Source organism: Coregonus lavaretus, assembly GCF_964263955.1.
Source record: "Coregonus lavaretus genome assembly, chromosome: 13".
Taxonomy (NCBI): domain Eukaryota; kingdom Metazoa; phylum Chordata; class Actinopteri; order Salmoniformes; family Salmonidae; genus Coregonus; species Coregonus lavaretus.
In genome coordinates, this window is record NC_140000.1 from 32,238,444 (window position 1) to 32,253,451 (window position 15,008).

At 45.9% G+C, this 15,008-nt stretch overlaps 1 protein-coding gene across 1 annotated transcript in view; it reads left to right on the forward strand.

The window, feature by feature from the left end:
* LOC311139875 (NADP-dependent malic enzyme-like) overlaps positions 1-15,008 on the forward strand; it is a 130,497-nt gene that overhangs the window by 32,529 nt on the left and 82,960 nt on the right. Inside the window, exon 2 of the mRNA XM_084174866.1 lies at positions 12,897-13,030. Within this exon, the coding sequence (XP_084030992.1) occupies positions 12,897-13,030 (134 nt within the window). The remainder of the gene's footprint in view (positions 1-12,896; positions 13,031-15,008) is intronic.

Below are 15,008 nucleotides of genomic sequence, written 5' to 3' on the forward strand. Positions count from 1 at the left end.
ACACACACAGACTGGTGTTTTGCTCTCAATTTTTCCATCGGCACCAGGGTCCATACGTTTGGGGGTTTTCAGGACATGGCTGTGACACGTCACTGGCTCATTATCCCAACTCTGCTATGGAATGGAAACAACTAAACACAACACCGCTGAGGTTTCACACCTCTCTCTGTACCTCTCTCTCTCTTTCTCTCTCTCTCTCTCTCTCTCCCTCTCTCTCTCTCTCCCTCTCTCTCTCTCTGCCTCTCTCTCTCTCTCTCTCTCTCTCTCTCTCTCTCTCTCTCTCTCTCTCTCTGCCTTTCTCTCTCTCTCTCTCTGCCTTTCTCTCTCTCTCTCTCTGCCTTTCTCTCTCTCTCTCTCTGCCTTTCTCTCTCTCTCTCTCTCTCTCTGCCTTTCTCTCTCTCTCTCTCTCTCTGCCTTTCTCTCTCTCTCTGCCTTTCTCTCTCTCTCTCTCTCTCTCTCTCTCTCTGCCTTTCTCTCTCTCGCTCTCTCCCGTGAGGAATATCCTGTTCTAATGTTTCTCATTTAAAACTGTCAACATCCCATCTACATTTACATTTACATTTACATTTAAGTCATTTAGCAGACGCTCTTATCCAGAGCGACTTACAGTTAGTGAGTGCATACATTCTTTTTTATACTGGCCCCCTGTGGGAAACGAACCCACAACCCTGGCGTTGCAAACGCCATGCTCTACTGAGCTACATCCCTGCCGGCCATTCCCTCCCCTACCCTGGACGACACTGGGCCAATTGTGCGCCCCCCATGGGTCTCCCGGTCGCGGCCGGCTACGACAGAGCCTGGATTCGAACCAGGATCTCTAGTGGCACAGCTAGCACTGCGATGCACTGCGATGCAGTAACTTAGACCATCGTTAGATGACTGAAAACACTGCCTGATATATCTAACGTAGCTCCCCATTACAGGGAGCGGGAGCCCTAGTTAGTTACCAGACCCTCTAGGCGCTTTGGCGATGAAATTCCACCTCATATTATGAAATACATTTCACCAAGACAAATATGATTATTCATGTTCTGAATCGTTCATTTAACATTATATCCAAAAAGTCAGATTTCGTAACCCAATACATCCGATAATAAGCATCGACATAGCGGGCCAGATTTCTCGTAACAACTTTTGGCACCCCACTGGAGTGGCTGGTGTTGAGAAAAGAACTGGGGCTGGATTTGACATTTTGTGGTCTTCGAAGTGTACGGCAACTTATTTTCCATACGTGTGTGTAAGTGAATGCGAACTTATGTGTATGCGTGTGTGAGAAAGAGAGGGGAAACGTTATATTCACGAGGGAGAGCGGCCTGTATTGTAGATCTTCTACTGACCCATTGAGTCCTTTCAGATCACCCAGTAAGCCTCATGAGTGTGGAGCCAACCCCCAAAGTGCCAGGGAGTCTTTCTCTCCACCGCTCTGTCGCTCTCTCGCTTTCTCTTGCTTGTTTGGCTACGTGGCAGCACCAGAGACAGGGAGAAAGGGAGGTGGTGAGGGTTTATATAACAGGCGTACTGGATGAGCTAGACAGGCCGGGCCAAGCCGGGTAGGCGAGTGGACCGTGAATGGCTGAATCCTGTCTTGGCTCATATTGTCTCATGCGGTCAGCCAGCAGTGGCCTGCCTGGTTGCTTCTGGTGCCAGTTTGTCTTTGAACTGCAGAATAACAGAGCCTCTCTCTGGACTCTTTGGATTCTCTGGTCTCTCTGTCTCCTCATCCCTTTCCTGTGATACAGTGGGGAAAAAAAGTATTTAGTCAGCCACCAATTGTGCAAGTTCTCCCACTTAAAAAGATGAGAGAGGCCTGTAATTTTCATCATAGGTATACGTCAACTATGACAGACAAAATGAGATTTTTTTTTCAAGAAAATCACATTGTAGGATTTGTAATGAATTTATTTGCAAATTATGGTGGAAAATAAGTATTTGGTCAATAACAAAAGTTTCTCAATACTTTGTTATACAGTATACCCTTTGTTGGCAATGACACAGGTCAAATGTTTTCTGTAAGTCTTCACAAGGTTTTCACACACTGTTGCTGGTATTTTGGCCCATTCCTCCATGCAGATCTCCTCTAGAGCAGTGATGTTTTGGGGTTGTCGCTGGGCAACACAGACTTTCAACTCCCTCCAAAGATTTTCTATGGGGTTGAGATCTGGAGACTGGCTAGGCCACTCCAGGACCTTGAAATGCTTCTTACGAAGCCACTCCTTCGTTGCCCGGGCCGTGTGTTTGGGATCATTGTCATGCTGAAAGACCCAGCCACGTTTCATCTTCAATGCCCTTGCTGATGGAAGGAGGTTTTCAATCAAAATCTCACGATACATAGCAGGATTTGAGTCCCTGGCAGCGTAGTGTGTTACTGATGGTAGGCTTTGTTACTTTGGTCCCAGCTCTCTGCAGGTCATTCACTAAGTCTGGGATTTTTGCTCACCGTTCTTGTGATCATTTTGACCCCACGGGGTGAGATCTTGCGTGGAGCCCCAGATCGAGGGAGATTATCAGTGGTCTTGTATGTCTTCCATTTCCTAATAATTGCTCCCACGGTTGATTTCTTCAAACCAAGCTGCTTATCTATTGCAGATTCAGTCTTCCCAGCCTGGTGCAGGTCTACAATTTTGTTTCTGGTGTCCTTTGACAGCTCTTTGGTCTTGGCCATAGTGGAATTTTGAGTGTGACTGTTTGAGGTTGTGGACAGGTGTCTTTTATACTGATAACAAGTTCAAACAGGTGCCATTAATACAGGTAACGAGTGGAGGACAGAGGAGCCTCTTAAAGAAGAAGTTACAGGTCTGTGAGAGCCAGAAATCTTGCTTGTTTGTAGGTGACCAAATACTTATTTTCCACCATAATTTGCAAATAAATTCATAAAAAATCCTACAATGTGATTTTCTGGATTTTTTTCCCTCAATTTGTCTGTCATAGTTGACGTGTACCTATGATGAAAATTACAGGCCTCTCTCATCTTTTTAAGTGGGAGAACTTGCACAATTGGTGGCTGACTAAATACTTTTTTCCCCCAATGTAACTGGGAGCCCAGCCCCTTCTGTTGGACACGCACACACACACTGGAGGACCCCTCCCCAGCCCTGCTCCAGCCCCACTGTTTTCACAGCATCTAGACAAACATGCCACAATTGATCGAACAAAAGGATGATGTGGTGCGCCGCTGGACAATAAGGAAGTAATGTAGTGTCTTTCTCCTCTCTTAGTCGGAGCTAAACAGCACTATTCTTTGCCACAGCTTCTGTAGCATTGCATAATCTTGATTTATTCTGTGTGTGTATGTGTGTATCAGGTGTTTGTAAACATATTTGAATGAGGTGTGTGAGTCAGACTCTCCCCCAGCTGTTGGATTGTGGTAAACCCAGTCAGGTCACAGACAACCAAGCTACTCATACTTCCTATGATAGCATGCTTTAACTTACAATTTGCTGAATTTACAATATCAGCTGTTTCTGGAATCATCTCAGCTCTTCCAAATTATCTTACTTTGCATTTCTCAAGCATATTTATTCCAATAAAGTATAATAGTACAGTATAATGGTCCATATGGGCAGGTTTCCAGACATGAAACTCCTTGTCATTTCAGTGGAAAAGCAAACCATCCCTGCTCTCACTGTCCACCAATGAAGACCCAATGGACCCCAATGACATGCAACACCTTAACCCAGATGATGTATGGTTCTGAGTTTGGTCTGAAGAACACGTGATAGTAATAGTGGGTTTAGCTGATGGCTGGCCAGGGTGTATGGCAATAGCCTTCATTCCCTGTTTGGTCTGTTGAAGGGTTCTAGTAGGAGTACTTCCCTGGGACTTAGCCTACTTCAGACCCAACAGAAACTCCAAGGCCACCTCCAGTGGGGTGCAACGTTGCAGAGTGTTCAGATATAAATATTGTATGTAGAACAGACATGCTTCACTGTCATGTAGAATAGGGAATCATGTCAGCTCTATGGAGGACATTTCTATCTGCAAGGTTACATATTGTTGCACCTCCTGAACACCAGCCAGATCAGCTTAAAGCTAAACACAAGGCTTCAACACTACAACACCTCTTAGTTCCTTTTCAGCATCTTCGGCAGTTTCATACAGCAGTTGGTCACGTTGATCGATGAGCCACATGTGCCAAGAAGAGCCCTTTGTGAGCTGATGAGTCCAGGGCTGTACATTGTGGAGTTGCAGTAAACAGAGTTATTGAGTCTTTATCCACACTTCGTCCTTTCGAGTGTGTGCACTTCCCTTGTGCTGTCTACCCCCTACAGCGGGAAAAGCATCAGTGGAGGTGCAGGGAGTCAGCTCAGCTCCGCGCTCTCCGTCTCTCTGGGATGAAAAGAGAGCACTCCAGTCCCCCTTCAATAGCGTTCGGAGGAGCAGCAGAACCTCTCTGATCACATGTTTGTGCCAGTGAGTCTATTTTCTGCCAAACATTATCCATCTGTCTTCCATGAAGGGCTTTTGTTTCTGTATCTAATCTCAGACTGGGGTGAGTGGGGTGTCTGGCCCAGGACTCGCTCAATGGGGGCCTTTTCTCTTCGAGAAGAGGGGGCTTCGCTTCCACCGAAACAGAGTGCTCAGGGTACACACAGGAAAGAGGGGGACAATTCAGGAAATGTCATCAGCGCGAGGGCAAATTGTACATCAGGTTCAGTTTGTGCTTTTGTCTTATTTGAGCAATACTGTAAGAAAAGAAAATGAGAAAGGAGTGGAAAAGACAAATTATGAGCAGGGCTACAGATATAGGATCTTAATTTGATCACCCTGTTGCAGGATAGCTTTCCTGCAATGCTGGACATTTTAAACTTTTAGGTTTAAAAAGGCTTCTGAAGTTTTCACTTTGAAATGTCAGGCTTGATTTCCACTTACGACAAATATATCAACTCCTACAAAAATGTTGATTAATTATAATCCACATAATAATTCACATTTCCTGTTGCTGCAGGATTATTTTCCTGTTGTAGCAAACTGTCTCAAATTAAGATCCTACATCTGTATTGTAGTGATAAGGACTTATCAGGGTAGGGACGGTCAAACAGTGAGACTAAAGTCTATCACGCTCCTCTTTGCAGTGCAAGCCCCGAACCTCTCTCTGTATTTGGGTTTGTGGGAGATGTGAGATTACATGGTTGGGGCATGAGAAGGGCCAGTCAAACATCTGAAACTCTACCTCCAGAATGAAGAACCCAAACAACTCTGCCTTTGAACTCTCTGGAACTTTCTGAAACACATGGAAGGATTTTTATCAGTTTGAAAAGAACGTACTTTTATCTTTCATGCTTTCACCATTTGGTCTACTAATTACCCGTTTCCTTGTGGACTGTGTGTTCTTGGGGTAGGCTTGGCCGTGGCAGTGTGGCCTGAGCTGGAGGGTGGCATTGCCCCATGGGCAGATTACAGGTCTGCTTGGTTACCACTAGCTCCTGGAACATGGATCTGCGGGCGACACGTGTTGGCACAGGGCGCGGGCACCTTTTTAGATGTGGTACGGCACATGTGGAAGCATTCTAGTCCGCCCAGGCCAACCCTGCCCAGCCCTCGACTCCGTAAGGGAAAGAGAAAAGCTTTGCAACAATAAAACTTCAAAACTATAGGGCAAGCAAACAAAAAGACAAAAGCTGTGTGTATGCGTGTCCACTTTAGTGTGTAAACTATATATACAAAAGTATGTGGACACTGCTTCAAATGAGTGGATTCTGACATTTCAGCCACACACGTTGCTGACAGGTATATATAATTGAGCACACAGCCATGCAATCTCCATAGACAAACATTGGCAGTAGAATGGCCTTACTGAAGGGCTCAGTGACTTTCAACGTGGCACCTTCATAGGATGCCACCTTTCCAACAAGTCAGTTCGTCAAATTTCTGCCCTGCTAGTGCTGCCCCAGTCAACTGTAAGTGCTGTTATTGTGAAGTGGAAACGTCTAGGAGCAACAACGGCTCACCCGCGAAGTGTTAGGCCACACAAGCCCACAGAACGGGAGCGCCGACTGCCAAAGCACGTAGCTCGTAAAAATAGTCTGTCCTCGGTTGCAACACTCACTACCGAGTTCCAAACTGCCTCTGGAAGCAATGTCAGCACAAGAACTGTTCGTTGTGAGCTTCATGAAATGGGTTTCCATGGCTGAGCAGTCGCACACAAGCCTAAGATCACCATGCGCAATGCCAAGCGTCGGCTGGAGTGGTGTAAAGCTCGCCGCCATTGGACTCTGGAGCAGTGGAAACGCTATCTCTGGAGTGATGAATCACGCTTCACCATCTGGCAGTCTGACAGAGGAATCTGGGTTTGGCGGATGCCAGGAGAACGCTGCCTAACCGAATGCATAGTGCCAACTGTAAGGTTTGGTGGATGAGTAATAATGGTCTGGGGCTGTTTTTCATGGTTCGGACTAGGCCCCTTAGTTCCAGTGAAGGGAAATCTTAACGCTACAGCATACAATGACATTCTAAACGATTCTGTGCTTCCAACTGTGGCAACAGTTTAGGGAAGGCCCTTTCCTGTTTCAGCATGACAATGCCCCCATGCACAAAGCGAGGTCCATACAGAAATGGTTTGTTGATCGGTGTGGAAGAACTTGACTGGCCTGCACAGAGCCCTGACCTCAACCCCATTGAACACCTTTGGGATGAATTGGAACGCCGACTGCGAGCCAGGCCTAATCGCCCAACATCAGTGCTCGACCTCACTAATGCTCTTGTGGCTGAATGGAAGCAAGTCCCCGCAGCAATGTTCCAACATCTAGTGGAATGCCTTCCCAGAAGAGTGGAGGCTGTTATAGCAGCAAAGGGGGACCAACTCATGATTTTGGAATGAGATGTTCATCGAGCAGGTGTCCACATACTTTTGGTCATGTAGTGTATGTGTCTGTTTGGTCAAGAATGCATCTTTACTTGTGTTTGAGTGAGTGCAAACATTCACCAACAATGAATGGAGGAATCCATTCCATTGATTCATGGAAAGTGGAAACCTCATTATTATTAATCCGTTTTCTATTTTCTCTCACGATGTTCCAATTGTTTATCTTCCTTTCAAGAGCCTGGGCTTACCAGAACTCAAACTCAATCACAGACTGAAACGGCAAAGACAACACGTTGTTCCATTGTTTCTCAAATAACTAATCCCTGCTCCATCACCTCAACAACAAGTGGAAATGTTTGTGAGTTGAACAGTTTAAAATATGGCACCTATATTAGGAACACAATGCTCCTTCACCACCTCTTCCCATCGCCATCTTATCTCATCACTCTCCAGCTGTTATCTGGTTTGTTTTGGAGAATGGCTTTCCTCCGTAGCTATCTGAGGGCCTCACCAGGCTGTAGTGACTGATTGACTGACAGGGTCTGTGGTGGTTGATTGAGGGGACAGGCAGTTCTATTTACGGGCTACGGTCAGGGTTGACGCAGGCCGATATATAGCTAGTCAGTCACACGCCAAAGACCTGCCAAATCCACTTGCCGGTTCCCACAGTGACCCTGCCAGGAGCTGCAGACCATGTTTATCTAATATTTCTTGCCATCCAAGCATACAGTGGAAAAGCAGGAAAGCAGTGCCCTACCCCTAGCCTCTCCTCATTCTCCTTCTCTCCTCCCCCCTTCCACGCCACCAACCCAGCCATCCATGTCCCCAATTGGAAGGTGGTTCCATAGTTCCATACCCAGTGGCTCGCCCTGTCGGCCCATTCTCCCTGATCCATTGTCGGGGACGTTAATTGCTCATTTGGGCTGGGTTCCATGGAGGGTCTCCATTTCACGTATGACACTGGGAGCCTTTGAGCGACCACAGAGCTGTGCGAGTAATTATTCTTAATGAGACTGAGTCTATGGGTCATCTCACTCAGACAGGCCCTGACATTTAGCTCTGACACAGACAAGCCCCTAACTGTCTCAGTGCTGCTACTGTGTGGGCCACTGTTTGTTTTCATGCTTGTCCAAATGCACACAATTATTCAAGAGAACAAGTGTGTGCGTGCGTGCGTGGGTGGGTGCGTTCGGGCGTGTGTGGCTGTTTGCGTGTGCTTGTGTGCGTACCTCAGGGGTGTCCAACTCATTCCATGGAGGGCCTAGTGTCTGCTGGTTTTAGTTTTTTTCCTTTCAGTTAAGACCTAGACAACCAAGTGAGGGGAGTTCTTTACTAATTAGTGACCTTAATTCATCAATCAAGTACAAGGGAGGAGCGAAAACCCGCCGATACTTGGCCCTCCATGGAATTATATTGACCAGATACTCAAGTGGCTGCGCTAACAATAAAACAAAATGTCTTCAAAAATGGAAGGCAGTCAGGAGGAGGCAAGATCAGGTGGGAGCATTCTAACTAATGAGAGGGCAGATATGAGCGTGAACAACAGGCATAACTCTGATATAAAGTGTTTTTTCTCAGTTGCCGGGATGTAACGTGTCCTACTTATATCATTACACTCGTAACAACCTAAGCTTTACGAAACGTTTATTTGATCAAATAAGCCACACGTAGCAAATAAGCCATTCCATTTTTGTTAATCAAATTCCACACTCTCATTGACCTCCATATAAAAACTCCTCGCTTGGACAGCGAAAAAAAATGAAAAAATGCCACCTGCTGGAGAAGACAGATTTTGGGTCCAGTTGTCCCTCTCGCGTCGCCTCTTCCGCTCTGGTTTGACACATGTGGTGTATGCACTCACACATCTGAGGCTTGATCTCATATAATAATGCCACCACATTATATGTAGCTCGATTCATGTATTTTAAAAACGTTCCTTCATTTCCAGAGCTTCTAGTCTCCAATATGTCTCATGGTCAGTTGTATGAGTCAGCTAAACAGAGCTGTATAATGGCCCAGTGCAGTCCAAAGCCTCTAAGGAGACACCGCTTATGATGTCAACCACTGGCTCTTAGCAAAATAGAATGTATCTTTTGATTATGAGGAAGGTAGTAATTCCGAGCTGGCAGCATTGAGTGACTGCTCCTCAGGTCATTTAAGTACAGACTCAGTCAAGCCTGGAGAAAGAACAGGCACAAAGATGGAACAGAACTTTACTGAAATAACAAACTATGTTCTTACACAGCAGAACAAAATAACATTTTACCTAATCAGCATTTTAGTCGCATTCAGGGCGGTGTGTGTTTTAGTTCTAACACAAGGGACAAGTGTCAGTGCTGTATAGGAACTACTACAATTCAATGGCTCAGACACGAGACGTATGTGGCAGGGTCTACAGACAATCACAGACTACAAAAGGAAAACCAGCCACGTCGCCGACACCGACGTCTCACTTCCGGACAAGCTAAACACTTTCTTTGCCCTCTTTGAGGAAAACACAGTGCCACCAACGCGGCCCACTACCAAGGACTGTGGGCTCTCCGTGGCCGACGTGAGTAAGACATTTAAACATGTTAACCCTCGCAAGGCTGCCGGCCCAGACGGCATCCCTAGCTGCGTCCTCAGAGCATGCGCAGACCAGCTGGCTGGTGTGTTTACAGACATATTAAATCTCTCCCTATCCCAGTCTGCTGTCCCCACATGCTTCAAGATGGCCACCATTCTTCCTGTACCCAAGAAAGCAAAGGTAACTGAACTAAATTACTATCACCCCGTAGCACTCACCTCTGTCATCATGAAGTGCTTTGAGAGACTAGTCAAGGATCATATCACCTCTACCTTACCTGTCACCCTAGACCCACTTCAATTTGCTTACCGCCCCAATAGATCCACAGACGACGCAATCGCCATCACACTGCACTCTGCCCTATCCCATCTGGACAAGAGGAATACCTATGTAAGAATGCTGTTCATTGACTATAGCTCAGCATTCAACACCATAGTACCCTCCAAGCTCATCATTAAGCTTGAGGCATTGGGTCTGAACCCCATCCTGTGCAACTGGGTCCTGGACTTCCTGACGGGCCGCCCCCAGGTGGTGAAGGTAGGAAACTCCACTTTGCTGATCCTCAACACTGGGGCCCCACAAGGGTGCGTGCTCAGCCCCCTCCTGTACGCCCTGTTCACCCATGACTGCATGGCCAAGCACGCCTCCAACTCAATCATCAAGTTTGCAGACGACACAACAGTAGTAGGCTTGATTACCAACAATGACGAGACAGCCTACAGGGAGGAGGTGAGGGCTCTGGGAGTGTGGTGCCAGGAAAATAACCTATCACTCAACGTCAACAAAACAAAGGAGATGATCGTGGACTTCAGGAAACAGCAGAGGTGCACCCCCCTATCCACATCAACGGGACCGCAGTGGAGAAGGTGGAAAGCTTCAAGTTCTTTGGCGAACACATCACTGACAAACTGAAATGGCCCACCCACTCAGACAGTGTGGTGAAGAAGGCGCAACAGGTCTGCCGGACGCATTACCGGGGGCAAACTACCTGCCCTCCAGGACACCTACAGCACCCGATGTCACAGGAAGGACAAAATATCATCAAGGACATCAACCACCCGAGCCACTGCCTGTTCACCCCGCTTTCATCCAGAAGGCGAGGTCAGTACAGGTGTATCAAAGCTGGGACCGAGAGAATGAAAAACTGCTTCTATCTCAAGGCCATCAGACTGTTAAATAGCCATCACTAGCACATTAGAGGCTGCTGCTGCCTATTGAAATCACTGGCCACTTTAAGAAATGGAGCATTAGTCACTTTAATATTTACATATCTTGCATTACTCATCTCATATGTGTATACTGTATTCTATAATATTCTACTGTATCTTAGTCCATGCCGCTCTGTCATTGCTTGTCCATGTATGTATACATTCTTAATTCCATTCCTTACTTAGATATGTATGTATTGGGTATATGTTGTGAAATTGTTAGACATTACTTGTTAGATATTACTGCACTGTCGGAGCTGGAAGCACAAGCATTTCACTACACCCGCAATAACATCTGCTAAACACGTGTATGTGATAAATACAATTTGATTTACAGTGGTTAAATCTAACCAAAAGTGGTTGATGTACTGTAGGCTTGACTGTACTATAATGTACTGTTATGTTGCAGTATAGAAAACCACAAATCCATGACTAGTGTAGGCTTTGGGCTGTGAATAGACACACTGTTGGCCTGCTGACAGAAATGTAGTGCGTTGACATTGACATCAGACCATGGGTCCACTGAATGTCACAGGTACAATAGATGACATCCAAGCTGTCAACCTCTCAGCCCAAGGGCTCCTCGATTAGAAATGTAACAAAAAACCATTGCTGATTTGAGAAGTGAAGTGATCAGGCAAATACTTAGCCTGTTCCTCAGATGTTCTGCCAAGAGGAATCTGTGTGTGTGTTGGGGGGGGGGATGTGTGTGTGTGTGTGTTTGCGTTTGTGAATGTGTGTGTTCCTTTGTGAGTGTGTGTTTTGTTTTCCTGTCTGTGGTGTTGTGCACTGCGTATGCATGCCCTGTAACCTGTGTGTGTCCCAGAGTCATTAGCCCCAATGTTTGAAAATGTGTCTGTGGTCAGTTTTGATGGTTAGTACGAAGTCAAGAACACTACATTTTATTGCACTGTATGCTTTGCTACTTCACTCTTGCTCTGCGTCCATGTAATCAAACACATTTTTACAACCTCAACCCCTCAACCAGATTTAAAAGTGCCAGTTCCTTGAAAAAGCTGTACATTTCGGCCAAGCCCTCGTGGGGTGCGTTCCAAAACACAGAAGTTGCACCACAAGTTCAATTCCATCCCAGCAGCGACAGTATCTGGTGTGTTCAGCAGACTTATATTTTATTATGCCTAGATGTAAAATACAGCCAGAGTCTGCAACACACTGTCTCTCACAGCTTCACACACTCTGATCCCTCTATGGGGCGGTGGCAGCACCTCTATGGACTAGTGGAGGCTGGTGTCACTTTAAATCAGAGGTTGTGCTCATTGTAATGGCTGGAATGTTATGAAATGGAAACCATGTTTTTGATCTGATACCTTTCCATTTATTCTATTTCAGCCATAACAATGAGCCTATCCTTTTATTTCTCCCTCCACCAGACTCAGCGAGAGAGGAGGGGCAACTGTGGCAACAGCCGATTCACAGATCCAGTAGTGTTTGAGGTCATGACCCCGACGTTAAACGTGTGTGTTTATCGAGATGCCCATCTGGAGGTCAGGGTTGTGGTAAAGGTCAAAGGTTGTGGCCGTCAGACAGAGCCTGGTCTCATGGCTGCAGTGTGTATCTTCACGGGGACGGACATCACAGCAGAGTGTGAGCAGACAGTGGCCCCATCAGATCAGCCAGTAGGGTTAATACTTGAGGGGAACCCCCCATCCAGAGCAAACACTGGGATAGGATAGATGACGCAGTAGTCTGAGTATCATCGCTCCAGGGTTTCTGAAGAGGGATGGATGGAAATGTCCCTGATTATACAAACTTAGGCTAAAAGTTCAAAGAAAGTTTCACAAGGGCAGTCTCAGCCGGTCATGTTGAATGTAAAGGGACTAGCAGGGTTGTAGAAGAGACATTTTTAGTAGGTAATGAGATCTATGGTTTAAACCATTCTTCCTCCAGTTACTGCTGTCTTTGGACTTGAACTGGACTTTGAATTGTTTGGAATGTAGGCCTATGTACATAGCATTCCACAGACCCCAGACTTGTACACTTAGAACTAAATTCTTTACACAAAGTTTGTAATGTGAAGTTTATCAATTAAAGTACAATCAAAGACAAAATACATACACTCAATGACACAGTTCATAGTCAAGACATACAGCAGCATGATAATGTTGAGTGGTTGGGACCAGAGGGCTTACCATATACAGTAAGGTCAGACAGTCTTTCTCATCCAGTAGTCCTACAGAAGCTGACCCACAGTGGCCTGTGGTGTTATAGTGGTTTAATGGTCTAACAGATCTCCCTACTGTGCTGTGGTGTTATGGTGGTGGTCTAACAGATGTCCCTCCTATGGTTCTGTGTGTTTTAGGGCATGGCCTTCTCCCTGGAGGAACGTCTCCAGCTGGGGATCCACGGCCTGCTGCCTCCCTGCTTCCTCAGCCAAGACGTACAGCTCCTCCGGGTCCTCAAGAACTACGAGATGAAGAGGGACGACTTGGACAGGTGAGACTGAGATCCACCCTGTGCGTCTATCTGTCTGCTTGTGTGTGCATGCATGTGTGTGAAGGGAGAGCCCAGCCGCATGGACGCGAGAGAGAAAGATCACACATCTGGAAGCCTTCAAAGAGACTGAGATTTAAGGGAAGGATTACAGACTACTCCTCTGAGCTCTTTATTCAACCCACCCTAGCACCCTACTGGTTACTGAACAAACCGCTACTCCTTTTTTCCCCTTTTTTCTCAATTTCTATTGCTTCATTCTTTCTTGTCCTCTTACTTCTTCCCAGCATTTTACAATCTTATTTGAGACATAAAATAAATGCTGATTTCATCTCCAGTCCCTACTGCAGCTGATTAGGGTCGCAAAGGTTTAGTAATATGTAATGCCGCATTACTTATGTTCCAGGCTGATTTCTTTGATCTTCGGCAGCTCGGTCATAGATACCACATGCCTGTAGTTAGTCATGCAGAGTAAATTTAACATTTTGAATCATGGGGGTGGGTGTACCATATTCTCTATGTGTTGATCCCTCTGTTTTTAAGGAAAATACCAACCAAAAACTGTTTCATCAGTCCATTGTTGACATAGTCCCGAAATATTTTCAAGATATGTAACTTTCAAAATACAGAAATCATCTCCGTATGACGCTTTTTGCATCCTATGACGCAGAACACAGCTTCATATGATGCACAATGCATCATATGAGGGTGATTTCTTTATTTTGAAAGTTACATACACTACCATGTCAAATGTATGTGGACACCTGCTTGTCGAACATCTCATTCCAAAAATCAGGGGCATTTAATATGGAGTTGGTCCCCCCGTTTGCTGCTATAATAGCCTCCACTCTTCTGGGAAGGCTTTCCACTAGATGTTGGAACATTGCTTTGGGGACTTGCTTCCATTCAGCCACAAGCGCATTAGTGAGGTAAGGCACTGATGGAGGGCTATTAGGCCTGGCTGGCAGTCGGCGTTCCAATTCATACCAAAGGTGTTCGATGGGGCTCTGTGCAGGCCAACACCGATCTTTCTGTATAGACCTTGCTTTGTGCACGGGGGCATTGTCATGCTGAAACAGGAAAGGGCCTTCCCCAAACTGTTGCCACAAAGTTGGAAGCACAGAACCGTCTAGAATGTCATTGTATGTCATTGTAACCGTCTAGAATGTCACTGAGCTCTTCAGTACGGGCCATTCTACTGCCAATGTTTGTCTATGGAGATTGCATGTCTTTGTGCTCGATTCTATACACCTGTCAGCAACAGGTGTGGCTGAAATAGCCGAATCCTCTAACTTGTTTGCTGACGAGTAAAACATCAAATAAGTACATCTCTCTGTCAGACACTACAAGGCTTCAAGTAATTGTAATCCCAAGGTTGTATGAATTTTGTCTCTATTTCCATAGATCTGTAGTGAGAGGACTGGTTGGGTTTGTTAATGGGACAGAGAGAGACAGGATTTGTGTCAATTTGTGGTCAGGAAGACCTTTTAGCCCACTTGATTTTTCCAGTGTGGTGGTATGATGACTATGAGGCAGTGTTGCTATACTGTACCACCCCAATCCTCCAAAACAGCAATTAGGCGTGTTTTATTCCCTTTCCCATGCCCTTTCAATGTCATCAACAATTTGTCTCATAGTCCGGCGATGCCTTCCAGTCCACTCAGGCCATCGGACCAGTTTATTAGAGCTGGTATTCGCCCTGCCTGTCCTCATGCCTCTGGCCATAGTATTTCCACTGCAGTCTGGGCCTTACTTTTTTCTCAAGCCTTCTGTGGTATTTACTGGACCCGACCTTGTCACTTTATTTTTACATGACCTTTGCTCAAAACTCTCACTTAACGATACATGTCATTCTATTCCAAGCAGCAGCTATTTACTGTTTTTACTACTCCCCAAAGCAGGGCTTCATTCTGGTGTCTGGACATTGATAAAGCAGGCTGGACTTTGGACACCACTGGCTTTAAGCACAAACATGTCTATG